This window comes from Lepidothrix coronata, unplaced genomic scaffold (genome assembly GCF_001604755.1).
Source record: "Lepidothrix coronata isolate B3197 unplaced genomic scaffold, Lepidothrix_coronata-1.0 Scaffold87, whole genome shotgun sequence".
NCBI classification, from domain to species: Eukaryota; Metazoa; Chordata; class Aves; order Passeriformes; family Pipridae; genus Lepidothrix; species Lepidothrix coronata.
This window is the reverse complement of record NW_016690267.1, coordinates 668,991-686,969: the sequence shown is the minus strand read 5'-3', so window position 1 is coordinate 686,969 and position 17,979 is coordinate 668,991. Positions and strand designations below refer to the sequence as shown.

Here is a 17,979-nt window from a genome sequence, read left to right as displayed (position 1 = left end):
GCTCCTGATGTTTCCTGGAGCAGAGGTGGGTGACTCCAATGTCATTCCCCTGAGGAGGAGAAAACCTCACCCTCGTGCAGGTCTCTGTGACCCAGTGACTGCAGAATTTGAATTCTCTTCACTGGGGACTTTGTGCCTCACGCTTTTCAGTGCCAGACTCAAACCTTAGAAAAATACATATCTTCCCTGTGGGACCAAACCTCTTCTCTTTGCTTCTCTTCCCTATCTTTGACACTTTTTCATGGATTTTTTTCTTTTAAGGCATGGAGAAATAAATACTGTGCTGAGTTTCGTCAGGCAGTAACTGGAGAGGGAAAATTACCTACATTTCTGGCTTTGGTGAGCTCTGATTTGCTTGTCATATGGGAATTTTAATATGTCCAACACATAGGTCTTTTCATCTGTGCAGGAAGATGTCACTGGCCTGGCAGAAGCATCTGTACATCTCACAGGAGCCCTCAGAGAGGAAATACAGACAACAGAGAAAGTGAGGACTTATGGACTTCCTAAAAAAAACATCTCCAGCAGGCATGAAGTCTTGTGAATCTGGAGGACTGACCTTCAGCTGTCTAGGCTGTACAATGAAGTTCAGAACACTTGGAGGCAGCTGAGCAAACAGGGTGGTTCTGCACAGCCAAGGACTCCCAGGAGTCTTATCTTTATCCTAAAGTGCACCCCTGCTAGTGCCTTGCACCCTTGGCTCTTTGCCATCTCCCCTTTTTGCTTCTTTTCTGATCTTTCTGTCTGTCCCCAGTCCTGCTTCTCCATCTGTGTCTTTTCTGTGCAGGAGCAGAGAAATTAATGGAGGGAATAATACCCTCTGTCAGGAAGAGGCTGATGTGAATTTTTGGATCATGGTTAGCATTAGGGTTTACAATTTATGGATCACAGCATTAGGGTTATCAAGCAAGTAGGATTTTACTCAGACATTCGAGGTGTTGAGGGTTCTTATCCTGGGTCCCCACAGTCAGAAGGGCTACAGAAGCGGAGAAAATGCTTCTCATGTTCAGACTCAATAATCAGTGAGATGAGTAGAAGCCCATCATCACCTCTGGTTCCTCAGGGGTGTCTGAGGAACATGCAGAATTGCCTGGTACCTGCAGTGGAGGTGGGATGAGGCCAGGGCAGGTGGAGGTGCTGACACCCAGGCAGCCCTGGCACACTCCCCTGTTCTAACACTCCATACACATCATCTTCTGCCAGCAACAGCTGCCCCGTCACCACCTGGGACACGTGTCCAAGCTGAGCTGTCCTTGGTGACAGCACACAGAGCCTGGACACACACAGCCTTCTGCTGGCGATAACCTCTGGAGGATACCCAGGAGTGCTGAGCTGGCAAAGGGTTTTTTCACTTGTAGTGTTGTGTTGGGCACCATTGCACTGAAACGGGACCAGGCGGGTCTGAGTACAGTGTCTTTGCTTCTTACTTCACCTCTGAGACAGGGGCAGCCTCATGTTTACCAAGGCGTTTTTTATTCATTTTTAAGCCTCCTGGGCCGTAAGCAGCAAGGAAAAGCCCCCCAGCAGCACATGCTGCTGGGGAGGTGCGTTTTCGAGGTCAGGCAGTTTCATGGCCAGGTAAGCAAGAGGAGATGGAAATGGGGCTTCTCGCTGCACCTCACTGCACACCCCCACACCCACCGCAGAGCTCATCAGCGCTGTAAAAACGCACATTTGCTCCCCGCAGCAAATGCCCATGGCACGGGTACCCTCGGCCGCCCCGTGGGTACCTGTGCCTCGCCTTGCAGGCAGGGAACAGCCCTGGGATGTGCGATCCGCGCATCCCCCTTTCCCAGGGCAGTGAACAGCCCCAGGATGTGCGATCCATGCATCCCCCTTTCCCAGGGCAAGGAACAGCCCCGGGGTGTCCTGTCCGCGCATCCCCCTTCCCAGGGCAAGGAACAGCCCCAGGATGTGCGATCCATGCATCCCCCTTCCCAGGGCAGGGAACAGCCCCGGGGTGTCCTGTCCGCGCATCCCTCGGCCCGCAGCGCATCCCCTCCCGCGGGTCCCCGGCGCCTCCCCCGCCCCGCCCCGGAGCCTCCCCCGCTCCTCCCGGCCCCGCTCCGGTCCCGCCCCTCCGGCATTTCCTGCCCCGGGCCCGGGGCGAGGGAGCCTCCGCCTGCTGGAATTTATCCCTGCTTTGTTTTCCCCGCTTTTTTTTCCGCCCGGATTTCCCCCCCCCCCAGCCGATGTAGCCGCCGGAGCGGGGCCGGGGCCGGTCGGTCAGCGCGGCCCGGGGAGCTCCGGCCGGCCCCGGGCACCAGCGGTGAGTACGGACCGGCCTCGCTAACACCGCGCTGGGCTGGGCTGGGCTGGGCTGGACCCGCCGCACGCCCAACTTGTTGACACCACCGACCTCTGCCAGCACCGGGGAGCAGCACCAAGGGGCGAAAAAACTGTAATTTTTAAACTCGGGCATCCCCAAGCTGCAGATTAGAACGCGCCGGTCTCGTAATTCGGCACAAAACGGAGGTTTTTTTTAGCGGTCTGAAGGGGCTGGTACAGTGGTAACATCTCCTGTGCCTTTGTTGCAGGAGTGCTGCGGCTCGGCCGGTCATGGAGGGAACCCGGCAGAGCAGGATCTGCCGCCCGCACAAGATCAGCGAATCCTCAAAGGTTCGTACGATTTGTGTTGCTACCAAAAAATTCCAGTTGCAGTAAAAACAAGGAGGGGCGGGGGGTGGGTGGGGAGGTAGAGGGTCTCCTTTGGATGGGCTGATTTTTTGAGGAATGTGAATATTCTGAGCTTTTAAAAAGAGGTATGGAAGCGGTGGTTTACCTGCTCAAATATTTTTGGTGGAAGAAGTTGCTGCCTAGTAACTGAAAAAAAAAAGGCGCAAAAAAAAAAGCAGCAGCAGCAAATGGGCATCTGCTCATCGTGACTCATAGCTTAGAAACCCACATCATTGCAGCACAGTAGTTTCTCTGTACCAAAAATTCAGTCATTAAATGCGATGTGTTTATTTGGGGAATTTTTGTAATTTTTGTACTGATCCGTCTCGTAAAATCCAAGCTTGTTAGAGAAGCAAAGCTGAGATTGCTCCTTAGGTTCAGTCTCGATTTTGTACGTGATGGGAGCCTTGATCCTGCAAACAGTGAGCTCATGGAATTGGTGGTAGTTTCTTAGGCTTGTGATATCAATTTTCTTTGTATCAAATCTGTCTGCACAAATACATTGTTTTTATTTGTGAATTCTCAGAAATCCATCTTAGGCAGCTCTTTATGCAGGTCATCAGGGTGATTTATCAGATGTTAATATCAGCTGTAATTGCCATGTTCACTGTGTTTCATACCAGTGCAAGCTGCTTTTCTGTTGCAGTGCAAGCTCTGGATAACAGGAGCTGCAGAGCAAGGACTTTGTGCTGCCAAAAACATCCGGAAAAGAGAAACTTTTCAGTGCCTGTGTCTGTCTTATCAAAGTTGAATGAGCCAGATCTCATTTTCTTTTGCACCACTGATGAGCAGCAGTACTGCATTAAGAGTCTGAGAGAAATTAGATCTTTGAATCCAAAAGAAGTTAAAATACTGCTCTAATACAATTGATAAAAGATAAATTGGACTAATTTTTAAATGCATCCCTACCAATCTAATCTTTCCCTGAGTGCTGGTCCTGTCTGTCACTTAAATGGTTTAGTCTGAATGTAATGATAATTCATCACATTAAAAATTAATTAGCTTGACAGCATTGTTTTATTTTCTTGCTTAGACAGCAGCTGTCACTATCTGTTAAACTTAGAATTACTAGATAATGCTAAAGCTGTTCTAGAGAATATAAATAGCTTGAGAGAGATGTTCACGTTAAGTGTAAAATTAGTCTTGGTTTTGGAATGTGCAGCTCTCAGCTCCTGTAAGTTGCTCCCTGAATGGACTTGCTAAGTGGCTCAAATATGTTAATGTATTCGAGTCCATCCAGTGCCAGGGGTGATGGTTCCATGCCTGATTTCTGAAGGAGCAGCAGTTCTACGTGGCAACAAGGATTTCAGGAGCACAAGTTGTCGGGAGTATTTGCGGTCAGGATTATGCTGCTGACTCAACATCCAGCTCCGTAAATAGGGATCTCTGGCAAATCTTATATTCTGGTGTAATCTTGTTAGGCGTGATGGTGGTATTACAGAATATTAGAGGGAAATGATCAGCCAGTTTCCAGGGATGAGAGGGAATATGGTTTTGGTTCAATCCAATAACTGTCCCCATGAGTCTGATTCGGGAGAGGGGGCTGCAAGTTGTTACTTATTGTCTGTTCCCCCACTGTCCTTGATCATAGTTGCCACAGAAGTGTGGTTTATCCTCTGCCATATTTATTCTTCCTCCTACCTTCTCCATCCTCCGGTTTCTGCTTGGACTTCTGTACAATACCAGCTTTTCTCAGCCTCAGAAAAACAAATAAAAAACTTTACAGTCCTTAAACCTATATTTTTTTCCTGTTACAGATCCCTGGCAGTTTTATTCCTCAGTGGAAGCTACTTTGTTGTCCATGCCATAGATCCCTTTTTAAGTTCAGAGATATGATGAGTATATGGCAATTTGAAGAGTTTTGACCCAGAAAACTTATAATTATTGAAGCCTCTTTGCTTAGATTGGTTTAACTCTGCACACTTGCATGTCCAGAGTCACTCCAACAGCAGGATTTTTGGCAGCTGGGACTCCATTGTTTAGAAAAGAACATAAGGAAATACAGAGAAACCACTGGGATGCCACGCTAAGAGCAGCACATTTGGTTGTTAATTTGGGTCTCAGAAAGACCCCTTGGCTCTAGGACTCAAGTCTTTTCCATCCAGCTGTGTATAGAGGGTCTCACCCTGATTTAGCCAACCTGTGAATGGCCTAGACAGACAGCAGTGATCATGTGCTTTCTGCTTGGAAAACCAGGAAAGCCACAGATATAATTAGGATTTCTAGGAGAAGCAACAGTTTGGTGGAGGAAAGGTGGAATGCCTGGGAGGCTTGAAGAGACCTCAGGTCACCTGTGGGACTGTGTTCAATGTGGATGTGGACTGAGACACCTTTTCAGGGTGTCACCTCTGGGAATGCAGCCTGAGGGTGTAGGACTGGGCAAGACCCAGGACCCTGCAGCCAGGACTGTTCAGAGCTGACTTAGGTTGGATACAAGGATGTGCTTCCATTCCACCTCCTTTCATTTCTCCTACATGTTCTTACAGGCTCTGCAACTCTGCCTAGTTTGGATTTGGTAATTAAAGTTATGTATTTGCATTTAACTTAACCTGGCTTTTATTAAGAGAGGTCAAAAGGTAACTGAAGCATTTAATTCCTCCAAAGGATGGTCCTAAAAGTAACAGCACTTGACATGCTGGGGTGACCAGCCCCTTGGTGTTCTGCAGGACATTTGAGGGATAAAATGTTTCCATTTTAGTTCATCTTAAGGCTGAGAAAGAGAGAAAGAGATAAATGCTGGTTGCCTAAAAAGCTCTGTGGCACGTCCAGAGCTGGTGGGAATAATGTCTGGACCAGAGGGATCCCAAGAGGGCACTTAATGGATGTGTTCTGAAGGCATTTTCCCCTTTCTTTAAAAGAAAAATATCTAGTCATGTTCATTAAAACAAACCTACCTCAGCTTCTGGAAGCAAGCAGAATTCTTGTGGGAATGAGTTATCCACATGTGTGGCTTTGCACATAAATAAACAGCTATTGCTTCTGAGTGCAGTGCATGTGCCTGGAATAATATGGAAAGAAAGAGGGGGATTTTTTCCTAGCAAGCTTAGAAATGCAGAGTTCTGGAAAGATTTAAGAGGGGGTAGCTGTCAAGCACACACCAACCCAAACAATACACAGGCAGAATGAAAATTCAGAGTACTGCTGCATGTGTCTCTCCCACTCCAAATGTTTAGCGAGTAGCTTAGCTGAGGGAACTCTGTAAGGAGTCATTTGGGGGACAAGGAAGAAAGGAAATGTCAGCAAGATGTCTCAGAGACAATGAGTGGAAGAGTTTCAGAAAATCATGCCTGTATAACTCATCAGGGAGGGGGGTTCAATGCAGCATTGTGGGGGAGGGAGGAGAATATTATAAAAAAAGTGGAGTAGGAAGCAGTCAAAGTCTCCATAGGCCTTTCAAAGCGAAGGTGAGGAGCTCCAGCTCATACTCCGTTGCTTGCCAACTGTTTCAAGTCAGAATTTTTTATAAATGTCAATGTGCAGCACAGAAAAGCTTTCTCTGTCTCATGTATGACTCCATTTAGTGGGAAATACATTTCAGACTGAAATTTAGCCTGATGGAGGTCTGACCTGCCTGATGATGCTGTTTGTGTTTTCCAGGTGTACCGGTGGGATGACCACTCCAATCTAGTTCTGCAGAGCCTGAACGAGCAGAGGCACCGAGGCCTCTTCTGTGACATCGTCCTGGTGGTGGATGAGCAGCGAGTCCCTGCCCACCGGAACCTCCTGGCCGTGTGCAGCGACTACTTCAACTCCATGTTCACCATCGGCATGAGGGAGGCCCACCAGAAGGAGGTGGAGCTTTTTGGAGCCTCCTACATTGGCCTCAAGGCTGTGGTGGATTTCCTGTACGGCAGCGAGCTCTCTTTGGATGGAGGCAACATCGACTACGTGCTGGAGACGGCTCACCTGCTGCAGATCTGGAAGGTGGTGGACTTCTGCTGCGAGTACCTGGAGAACGAGGTCAGCGAGGAGAACTACCTGTACCTGCAGGAGCTGGCCTCCATCTACAACCTGAAGCGCCTTGACTCCTACATCGACTCCTTCATCCTGCAGAACTTCGGCACGCTGTCCTTCACCCCGGACTTCCTGCAGAACATCTCCTTGCAGAAGCTGTGCCAGTACCTGGACAGCAGCAACGTGCAGCAGGAGTGTGAGCACGACTTGCTGCAGGCTGCCCTGCAGTGGCTCACCCAGTACCCGGAGCGGGAGAACGAGGCCTACCAGGTCCTGGACAACATCCATTTTCCTTTGATCCCGAAGAGCGACCTCCTGCACCGCGTCAAGCCCGCCGTGTGCTCCCTGCTCCCCAAAGAAGCCAACTGCGAGGGGTTCATCGAGGAGGCCGTGAACTACCACAACAACGTGACGGCGCAGCCGGTGCTGCAGACCAAGCGCACGGCCCTGCGCACCTGCGAGGAGCGGCTGCTCTTCGTGGGCGGGGAGGTGTCGGAGCGCTGCCTGGAGCTCTGTGATGACACCTGCTTCCTGGACACCAGGAAGGGCCAGTGGGTGGCAGAAACCCCTCTCCCTGCCCGGAGGAGTCACCACTGTGTTGCCGTCTTGGGAGGCTTCATCTTCATAGCCGGGGGCAGCTTCTCGCGGGACAATGGAGGGGATGCGGCGTCAAATCTGCTTTATAGGTATGATCCCCGCTGTAACCAGTGGATAAAGGTGAGACTTAAGCTGTATTATTTCTCTGTTCAAAGTCCTTAATGTTTAGAGTGTTTTCTCCTTTTTTGGTGAAAGGACAGGGCTCGTTAGAATAGTCAACATGGCAGTGCTTGCCAGCGGAAATTGAAGTTATTTAAGTTGAGAAAGCAGCTACTTGAGTCCTTTGTGGGAATTCTTAAGTTACGCAAACAGCAAAAGAGTTTGGGGCAGATACTCAGCTTCACTTGGAATTTGGGCATCTCATCAGTGGAATTCCTGAATCAGCATCCACCTGCAGCTTCCTTCTGGGAATAATGCTGGAATGGACTTACAGGTGATTGCTTAGTTCATCTTTCTCAAGCAGCAGTAACATACAACTAAATAAAAAATGGGTCTGACGTAAAAAGAAAATGTCTCTGACACTTGTCAAGTGTCTCTGAGCTAAATGTCCCTTAGAACAAGCTCTTCACTTCCAGCCCTGCTGCAAAACCCTGCAGCTGTGTGGGTTCCTGTAGGAACCAGTCGTGGTTCCTGTAGGACTCAGTCATCCTGGGTGGCTCAGTTGTGGTTCTGAGTGAGTCCAACATGTTCCTTGCAGAGTTTGGGAAGGAGGTCCATGTAACACAACCATTTACAGAGTAACTTGTGTCTTAGATGCTTCCCGTTGTCCCCCTGTTGGAAAATGGATGCTGTGTAACAAGCTACTGCAGAAAAACAAGTATTTCATGAATATAATGGTCAAAACCAGTGGCTCTCCTTTCCAAATAAATGGGAAGAAGCAACTACCCTATCCTCAGACACGAATATACCTTAAGTCACTCGCTTCCCAGATGCTGGAAGATGTCAGTGTGTTGTTTGCTTTGCCAGGTTGCCTCCATGAGACAACGGCGAGTGGATTTCTACCTGGGAGCCATCACTGACATGCTGGTGGCTGTTGGTGGCAGGAATGAAAACGGGGCACTGTCTTCAGTTGAGACCTACAGCCCTCAGAAGGACTCCTGGACCTACATAGCAGGACTGCCCAGGTAACAGGGGTGTGTGGAGACATTCCCTGTGTCTGAAGAAGGATGGTAAAGGGAGGTTGTGTGAGCACTGTTCATATCTTGATCAAAGGTGTTTCTAATTTCTTTGGCCTTACTTTGTCACCTTGGTGTGATGGTTTTCCTTGTAAGGTGTTTCTCTGTGTTGGGCTGTTGCAGATAAACCACATTTACCTGTATTGCAAGTAGATAACCCTGGCAAATGTGAGCTCTCTCTCTCTCAGTTGAGTTAAAACTTGGCTGTTCTACTTTTGAGAGGCTTTAGCACTGCAGCTCTTCTGGTGACAGCAAACAGGACATTGCTGGTGTCTTGAATCAATGTTTGGGCAGTGGCTTTATAAGAACGGTCTGACAGTGTTTTGTTTGCAAACAGCTACTCAGATTTAGGGATATTTCACATTTGTGGGAATTACAGGAATATTGGCTCTATGGATGGTGTTTTCATGATGTCTGAAACCTGCAACTTCAGCAGCAGTGCTGGCTTTCCTAGTGGCATCACAAACCAGGTTCCTGCAGTTGGGTTTGAGAGTTCAGGGCCTTTTTTCCCTGGTTCCCTCAGCTGCAGAGCTGCAGAGCCAGAGGCAGCCAGTGAAGGCACAGAAGCCTGTTGCCCAGTTCTATTTTGGGCAGGTGCTGCAATGTGAGGCTGATCCAGGCTAACAGCTGGGCTCGAGGGCTCTTCACAGGCAGGGTGCTTTTCCTGCTTTATTTCTGCTCACATAGGCAGATCCAGCAGTTGAGGCTCAACACCACAGTGTGCAGGGGAGTATCTTCAGGTCCTAAATCCTTCTGTTAATTGGGGTCACCTGTGAGACATATCCTGTATGGATATTTTTACTCATAAATGATCCTGGTGATGATTGCACTGTTGGTTTAACCCACCCAGACTGCAAGCTGTCTGAAAAGTTTGTGTGTTCCTGCTGCTATCTGTGTGTTGGCTTTGGGAATTCTGCAGCTGCAGCACTTAAAGTGAACTTTGACACGTGGGTGTTAATTTTTTATTGGATTGCCTGGCTGGTCTGCTTGGATGAGGCAAAAATCCCCCTTAGGGGAGAGACCCTTCTTACTCTGGTTGTACAGTGACTGGGATAAGTTACTGCTGCATCCAAAATAAATTGTTCTGCATCCTCTCATGCTACTGCTCTGTCCTTGTGTCAGCTCAGGTGTTTGTGCAGGTGTGTAGTGAACTAGATAGTTTCCCACTTTTCCATGTAGCTGCTCTTCCACATTGATATGTCTTTAGTTAGATCTTAATGGACTCTTGTCACCTTTGGAATTTTGGTCTTTTCAGCCCTTTTTCTCCCTCTGGAGAACTCTCCTGCTGGGCAGTGTGTTGTTTGCAACCACTATTTTCCTGCACAGAAGGAATAAGGCAAAAAAGAACTTCATGCAGGGTGCAAATGGCAAAAATCAGCACAGAGGTGGGCAACGGGAACCTTTGTGACACACGACCACTGCTCCAGTTCAGCAAGGAGCGGCTCTGGCTGGTGTGGGGCTGCTGGAAGGGGTCTGGGCAGCCCTTTCGAAGGTACTTCAAGTGGACCTGTTGGACCAAGTCCAGAGGAGGCCACCAAGATGATCAGAGGGATGGAGCACTCCTCCTATGATGAAAGGCTGAGAGAATTGGGATGGTTCAGCCTGGAAAAGAGAAGGTTTTGGGATGACCTAATTGTGGCCTCCCAGTACCTGAAGGGGCCCACAAGAAAGATGGAGAGATGGTTTACAAGGGCCTGGAGTGACAGAACAAGGGGGACTGGCTTCAAACTGACAAGGAGTAGGTTTAGATTAGATATTAGAAAGAAATTCTTCCCTGTGAGGGTGGGGAGGCCCCGGCACAGGTTGCCCAGAGAAGCTGTGGCTGCCCCATCCCTGGAAATGTTCCAGGACAGGTTGAACGGGGCCAGGTTGAACCTGGTCTAGTGGAAGGTGTCCCTGACCATGGAACAAAATGAATTTTAAGGTCCCTTCTAACCCCAACCATTCTATGGTTCTATGGAAGAAGCATTCTGGCCACAGTTCCTGCCGTGTACTCCAGTCTTCCCTTCATCTGACTTCTGTTTTCCTCCTCACCTTATGCTTTTGTTCCTCAAACAGGTTTAAGTTCCTGTTTCACCCAAATAACATCTTCCCCAGCCCTATTCTAGCAGTAAGACTTTTAATGTTGAGGAAACCAGAAGCTCCAATCCTCTGCTTCCTGATAGACTGAGGCAACATGTCCCACCATATCTGCCTCATTTCCTGCATTTTTCTGTCTTCTTCCCTCTGAACAGAACACCTGCTGGTGTTTTGGTCCTCGTGGGTGTGTGGCCACCAGAAGCAGGCACTGCTGCACCTCTTGGTGTTCCTGACTGCTCCAAGCCAGCAACTGCCTGGAAGACTCTTCCCTGGAGTGACAGGCACGTGCTGAGGTCATTCTGGAGCGTGAGCTTGTGTAGTTTGACTCGAGCTGTTTGGGGTGGGACTCTCCGAGGTTGTTTGTTAAAGCTTCTACTCTGAGCATCCAGAAAATGGGTTTATTGTTTTTTCTTTCCATGTGTGTGGAGATTTTCAGGGGAAAGGCAGTGCTTGTGTCCTTGAACACACATGCCTCTTACCACTGCCAAATCCCGTGTCCATGTTGCTGCCCCCGGTCACGCTCCTCTGAGGAAGAGCTCTGCAAGCTCTTTTTTATCTCCTCTTCCCCCCACCTCCTTCCCACCCTACATGGTCAAAACAACATGTTGTTTTCCCTAACCACTTTCTTGGAAGGAGCTGAGCTGTTTTGACTGAACTAACGCTGCCTTACTGGAGGAGAAAACAGCCTCTCGGGGCAGATGCTTAAGTGGAAAACTTCAGCCAAGATGTCTAAAGGGTGGACCTGGTCCAAGTCTGCTACAACTGAATTTATTTTGCCTTGATGCTCATTAGGGTCCTTGGGTGTGGGATGCCTTTCCCTTTCTTCAGAGAGTCCCGTGTTTTTCACCCTTTTCCCAGGCTCTCTGGGAGCAGTCTCTGCCATAGTTTCTAGCCCGGCAGGGAGCAGCGGTGGCTGACAAGTTTGGCAGAGCAGAAGTCGGTGCAGTGTGTTCTCATCCTGAACAGACCATGAAAAGCTCTGGTGCAGACAGCAGAGAAATTAATTGAGTGGCCCTGGGTTAAAGTTTGGCAGAACAACTGAAAGCAGTTGTGTGAGGAGCTGTGTTGGAGCAGGTTAGTGAGTGATGGTATCTGCTCTGCCAGTTGGGTCATGAATAATCTCGCAGGGCTGCAACAGGTGGACCTCGAGATTCAGAGCAACCACAGCTCACCTGGACTTTGGTTGGAGTAGGGGATTCCCAGAGCTTTACTGAGTTGGGCCAAGTGTTCTTCTGGTTAAGAAAATAAATGGTAAATTTTCTAGTGTTTGAATGGGTCAGGAATTGTAATTTTTCAGTCTTGTATTTGGGTAAGTCATTCAAAATCGACAACTAGATCCAGCAGATGTTAAACCCAAATCTTCTTTCTCCTTAATGCCTCTGATTTTTTCTGGCCACTCTTGTAGATAGCACTGCCAAAACACTCAGTGCTTTCTGTTGGAGGATGTCTGGACCCACTGTATTGACGTACTTGTTTTGTTGCCTGTTTAGAAAAGCCCTCTCTAAAGAAAGGATCTGTATTGATTTTTTTTAATCTGTGCATTATATTTCATGCAGTTCCTATGAAAGTGAAGCTGGGTATGAGCTATTTTGGATGAGCTTTCAGAATTCAAGCAAAATGAAACATCTCCAGCACAGTTCAGTGGGTAATTGCCCTGTACTGGGAAAGAACAAATTGATGGTCGATTTGGTGCTTCAGATCTGATTGTTTCTGTCAAACAACTCGTGTAGCTGTTGCTGTTCCCTGGACTGAGGCAAAAGAAAAGCAGCAGTGCTTTTTCTGCAGCTGCCTGTGCTGGGCTGCATGCCTGTGCTTGAGAGACAATGGCTATTGCTTGCTTACATATACAGAATTCCAGTGTAGGAAAACATTTAACCTACTTCTCCAAAGGCCACTCAAGTCTTTCTTAACTCAGTAATTTTTTCCCACATGCTGAACGTGATGGGAGTGCTCTCAGCAGTGCAATAACCCCAGGCTCTGTGTTGGACTCAAATTCCTCACACTCTCCTCTTTCTGATTCCTCAAAACTCCCTGTTACCTGTCCCTGCCTCCACAGTGGAGGGCACTGCATGGTCTCTAGGCAGTTCATGGGTTGGATGTGGATTTAAAGTCTCCTGCAGTTTGAAATGAACTGTGCTCAAGTTGTCCATCCCATCCCCAGACCGGCAGTCTACTTTTTAAGACCCATTCCTGTGTATGTAGAGAAACACAGACTGACAACCAGGATGGGAGCCACTGGAGACATCCACTCCTGGTTCTTGTCTGGGGGAGACCTCAGACGAGATCTCAGTGCACTGCACCTGCCATGGCATTGCTGGCAGGTGTGAAAGCTGAGTGCACGTGCTCAGGGTGAGTTATGTGCTTCCAGGCTGAGTGAGGCAGATTGAGAGCTGTGGAAATTCTGAGTTGCCTTTTTGGATAAAGTCCATAACTGAGCCTTAGCCCTCTCTTTTTTTTTTTCTTCCTCTCTTTTCCCTGACTGGCAAAGAAGCAGAACAGCTCTGAAGTGACCTCTGCAAGGTCTCCAGGGCTGGTTCTCCAGCCCTTGTAGTTGAACAGACTGTCCTGGTCACTCAGCATTGTTAGCCCAAGTGTGTCAAGGATTTTTCTCTTTCTTATAGCAGGAACCTGTTAAAATCTCTGATTCAGACAGAGGGCTCAGAGGTTTCGGTAGGCATCTAGAATAAGGACACCTTTTAGCTTGTCTCAGAAGTGTTGTGCTTTCAGGGCAAACGTGGGGTTTCTTTTCTAGTCCATCTTCTCCCTTGGCACAAAAGTGCTGGCACTTGAGTGTGTGGAAGCCGTTACGATGCCATTTGTGTGGCTGAGAGAAACTATTACCTTGTGAAATAAAAGCAGCTCAAGGTTCTCTCCACATGGAGTTCCAGCGTGTTCAGACATGGTTCAAAAGTAATGCTAACGTGGGTTTGTCTGCTGGACAGTTTGAGTTATCTTGAGTGCCTGACTACAAAGGATGGTAGCAGAGGCTCGTGAGTTCAGTGTGATGAGTACATTGCTCTGCAGCCCTATGGGTATTAAATCATTTGGGCTCTTTGTGTGAGCCAATTTGCTGTGGCTGGTGCTGCAGCTGCACCTTTTGACACCCCAACTTCCCCAAAATGAGAAAAAAAAGCATGCAGGAAGGATATGCTCAAAGAAGCTGAGGCTGTCCTCGTCTGAGAGCTCAGAGGGGCTTGGTCAGGAATATCCCAGTGTGAAGTTAAGAACAGCCTGAAGAATTAGGTTTGTAGTGGCTTTATTGTAGGTGATCAAAGGCATTTTCTCTGTGCCTTGTGGAAACAGCATGATGTTGGTTCTACCATCTCATGTTCTCTTACTTCAAACGTGGACTCTGATCTGTGATTGACTGTGGTCTGTTGCCTTGTCTTGAGGTGACCAAAGGAGTTTCTATCTGTAGAGCAGCAGTGGTAGCAGACAGATGGCTCATGAAAAGGACACTACATGTATTGTGACTGCAGATGAACCGGGCTGTGAATGCCTGTGGGTAAGGAATGTGATCCATGGTCCTGAAGCTGTGGAAAGGGAAGGCAACAGTAGTTTTCTTCTTGGTTTCTCTTGGTTAATCGCTACTGGGAAGTCTGAGAGGTGTCATGATTATTTCCTCTTTCTGTCTTAGAAACCCTTGCTGAGATGTGGATTTTTTCCCCTCACGCTGATTCAAGCCAAGCACTGGAACAGGAAAGTGAGAATGAAGGCCGTGCCTGCTAGAGCAGGATGGGTTAGTTCTGTTGTATGACACACTGTAGAGGATGCCTTAAAAAGTGATGGTCATACCTCAGTGCTCTGTTGGTATGAAAAGGATGCTTTCAAAGTGGTTGTCGTGCCGTGGCACTCAGCAGTGCAGGGTGAAGGTGTGAGAATGAGGATAGTTACTGGGTAACTCCCAGGATCAGGGATTCTTCTCTTGTACTTACTGTCTATTTGCTCCTTTAGTACCAGTCCCTGCTGAATGCTTGTGTATCAATAAAATCCACATGTACTAAAGCTGGAGTGTTTCTGTTTGCCCGGGCCAGGTTCACCTACGGCCACGCCGGGACCGTGTACAAGGAGTTCGTGTACATTTCGGGAGGCCACGATTACCAGATCGGCCCCTACAGGAAGAACCTGCTGTGCTACGATTACCGCACCGACGTGTGGGAGGAGAAGAGGCCCATGATCACGGCCCGGGGGTGGCACAGCATGTGCACCCTGCAGGACAACATCTACTCCATCGGCGGCAGCGACGACAACATCGAAACCATGGCGCGCTTCGACATCCTGAGCGTGGAGTCCTACAGCCCCCAGTGCAACCAGTGGACCAGGGTGGCTCCCCTGTTACAGGCCAACAGCGAGTCGGGGGTGGCAGTTTGGGATGGCAAGATTTATATCCTCGGAGGGTACAGCTGGGAGGAGGCTGTCTTCTCCAAGACGGTCCAGGTTTATGACAAGGAGAAGAACAAGTGGTGCAAAGGAACGGACTTGCCCAAAGCGATCGCTGGGGTGTCTGCGTGTGTCTGCGTGCTGAAACCCAAAACAGAGGACAAAAAGAAAAAGACAAAAACAAAAAAACATCAAGACCGAGGGAGATGACTACTCCTGGGTAGCCACCCTTGGAAGGTGGACTCCAGAAGGACCTTGTATTTAGTCATTTCTACCTAACCTGAATTCTTTTTTCTTTTTAAACAGGGGGAGGGGGTGGGGGGCACCTTCTGAAGCCTCAGAAAATGTACAGTTGAATGTGGGTTTTTTTGGATTAAACTCATGTTTAAGGTAGAAACATCAAAAGAAACCAAAAACTCCCCCTTCTACCATACAAAGGGTGATGTGGCCAGAGAGGTTCTGCTGCTCTCCTGAATGTTAAGGCTTAGGCTTTTCCTTCTGTGGTTCATGGCATTTCCACTACATCGTATTATATCGACGTTTTAAGGAAGTTTTTAAAAACAACTTTTATACTTTTTTATACCACATTTTGCTAACTCAGTCTCTTGTTTGCCATATGTTCTGTTATTGAGTGTAGAAGCTGCTGCTCTGTGATCGTGACCCCGTTGTTGGCGTCGGGAACTCGTCGTTTGATGATCTTTGGTCTCTGTGTGGCTCGGCCGGGACACGGTGCAGCTCTTGGAGCAGCACTGGCATTCCCAGCATTGTCAGGCAGTCAGCTGGGATTGTGACTATTGTACTGTTGTCACAATTCCAGCTTCCCCATAGCCCAGCTCGCCAGACATGCTCATAAACACAGTTTATTTCAGCCACTGGTGATCTGCTGAGTGGATTTCAAGGGCTTTGGTTTAAAGTTCAGCTGTTGATCGTTGCTGTTATTTCTTCCTCGGTCCTTCTCCCATCTCCCTTTCCATGTATTTCTGATTTGCCTTCTTTTCCATCTGGTGTACATGCAGGTGATATCCTGCTACCCTCTTTTTTTATTTTTCCCCCTCCCCAACTATTTACCTCAGTAATTGGACAACACTAAGAAAACATTTTTGCACTTAATTTCATTTGAAGCTCTAGTCAATCTAAGAACTCTTAGATTTCTTATAAGCACATATGTGTATTGAAAGAGGTAACTGAATGCATTTCTAGAGTGCAAGAAAGTCACAGGTCGTTTCTTCAGTGCTAAGAAAACTAGTTGAAATTAATTTTCTGAAACTCCTTGAGGTTTTTTTGATTTTTTTTTTAAAGCCTCAGGAGTCAGTCTTTCATTTGCATTAATGGATTTATTTTAAAGCCTTTGTACACTGCATGAGGTAATGGTTATTATTTTCTAGCCTAAAAACAAATTTAAAAAAAAAAACCAGAAAAAATCAAACACTTTGGTTATGACAAACTCATTGACAAGTTGCTTGGGGTTTTTTATATCTGAAATCCTTGCTATGTTGACTGACAACTACTTAACTTTTGGGGACATTTTCATGTATAAGTATAGAATAAAAATTTCAAAGACTTGCTTTGTTTCTGTTACTGGGCTGCTTGTTATTTAGCCCCTCTTTTAATGTGTTTATGTATTACATAATGTCTGGGAACAATAAATCCAGTTTAGAGTATTCTATTCATCACCGTCTGACTTGTGTATTGATTTAACTGAGGTTTTCCTTTTGGATAAATTGGAAGGAAATAATCCTGTGATCATTTTGAAGTGGCATTGATAATGGTGGAAACATTTTAGTAGGCAAAAGCTAAATTTAACAATATGAAGTAGAAACAGAACTTATTTGGCTGATTTATGTTTTCTGCATCATGCTCCAAACCAGACAGTCAAAGACAAGGGGGAATGGCTTCCCACTGCCAGAGGGCAGGGTTAGCTGGGATATTGGGAAGGAATTGTTCCCTGTGAGGGTGGTGAGGCCCTGGCACAGGTTGCCCAGAGAAGCTGTGGCTGCCCCATTCCTGGAAGTGTTCCAGACCAGGTTGGACAGGGCTTGGAGCAACCTGGGCTAGTGGAAGGTGTCCCTGCCCATGGCAGGGGGTGGAACAGGATACAGCATGAGGTTTAAGGTCCCTTCCAACCCAAACCATTCTGTGATTCTATGAAATTACTTTTTGCCTTTTTTCAGCTATGAAAAAAGACCAAATCCAGTTTGTGGAGTGGTTTCAAAGATGGTGTTTAATGGGGAGTAGATAAACACAGTTATGACTTCCTGACATTAAACTTAATTGCATTGACAAAAGGTATTTTCAGTACTCATCAAAGCAAGCTTTGTTTCCCCTTTGTGTCTGTATGGTCCCTTCAAAACCAGAGGCTGTGGGTGACTGTGGGACATCTCATGTGTTATTAGAGGTCACTGGGGGATCGTACCTGTTGTTGCCATAAGATTTTTCCATTATTGAAGGAACAAACGATTCCCATTTGCACCTCCAGGGCCCAGGGCAATGAGCACTGCTCAAGGCACAGTCTGGCAGAGTGCCCCTCGATTTTGGATGTTGTGTACCCAGACATGGCTTATCATCCCTGGGGAAGTGTTGGCAGATAGCACGCGGGGCTGGGAGATAACTGCTGAACTGCTTTGGGAAACTGGTGTGCTGGAATTCTGCACAGATGTGTGACACAAGTGGGTTTCTGCTCTGCTTTTTGAGGTCTGAACAGTAATTAGGATCAGCAGAGGAAAGGTGTATCCTGGTCTGTGCTCTTAGGGAGCCAGCCTGGCTCCTGCACCTGCACATCCCACTGCCTTCATCCCTAAGCTTTGTAAAGCATTTTACCCTTGCCAGGAAGCACAGCTCTTTCTTCCTGCCCCGAGGAAAAATGACTACTGCTCTACCTCATTTTTAAAAAGGCTCCCATTGCCAAATTCTGAGAAAAGCTTGTTTTACCTGAAACAAAACAGCTACCAAAACCCTCAGGTTTTCTCTTCCCACACTTCCATGCCCTGTATCTTGGCATGGGCACATCAAGGAGCTGCTGCCTGGAACTCTGTCGTTAGATTACATAAATCCCTCACCATACCCTGAGGAAAAATTACACCGTGGTGTGAGATGCAGTTGTTTTGAAGGCTTGAGAAAG

The 17,979-nt window shown here is 47.6% G+C and overlaps 1 protein-coding gene and 1 long non-coding RNA gene across 4 annotated transcripts in view; one reads left to right on the top strand and one right to left on the bottom strand.

Annotated features, from left to right (window-relative positions):
- The window catches only part of KLHL36 (kelch like family member 36), a 46,886-nt gene extending 30,355 nt beyond the window's left edge, over positions 1-16,531 (top strand). For 2 of the 3 annotated variants that reach the window (XM_017820970.1, XM_017820968.1), the window contains exons 2-5: positions 2,538-2,619; positions 6,274-7,347; positions 8,194-8,351; positions 14,516-16,531. In XM_017820970.1, coding sequence (XP_017676459.1) covers positions 2,560-2,619; positions 6,274-7,347; positions 8,194-8,351; positions 14,516-15,071 — 1,848 coding nt within the window. In that variant the 5' untranslated portion in view covers positions 2,538-2,559 and the 3' untranslated portion in view covers positions 15,072-16,531. Of the gene's footprint in view, positions 1-2,251; positions 2,270-2,537; positions 2,620-6,273; positions 7,348-8,193; positions 8,352-14,515 lie in introns of those variants that run through there. The other variant, XM_017820969.1, reaches the window with a different exon arrangement.
- Positions 3,172-6,315, bottom strand: LOC108500253. The gene is made up of 3 exons (XR_001875800.1): positions 6,244-6,315; positions 5,571-5,674; positions 3,172-4,373 (listed from the first exon to the last, which is right to left on the bottom strand). It is a non-coding gene; the product is annotated as an uncharacterized LOC108500253 (long non-coding RNA).
- Positions 16,532-17,979: the final 1,448 nt, after the last annotated feature.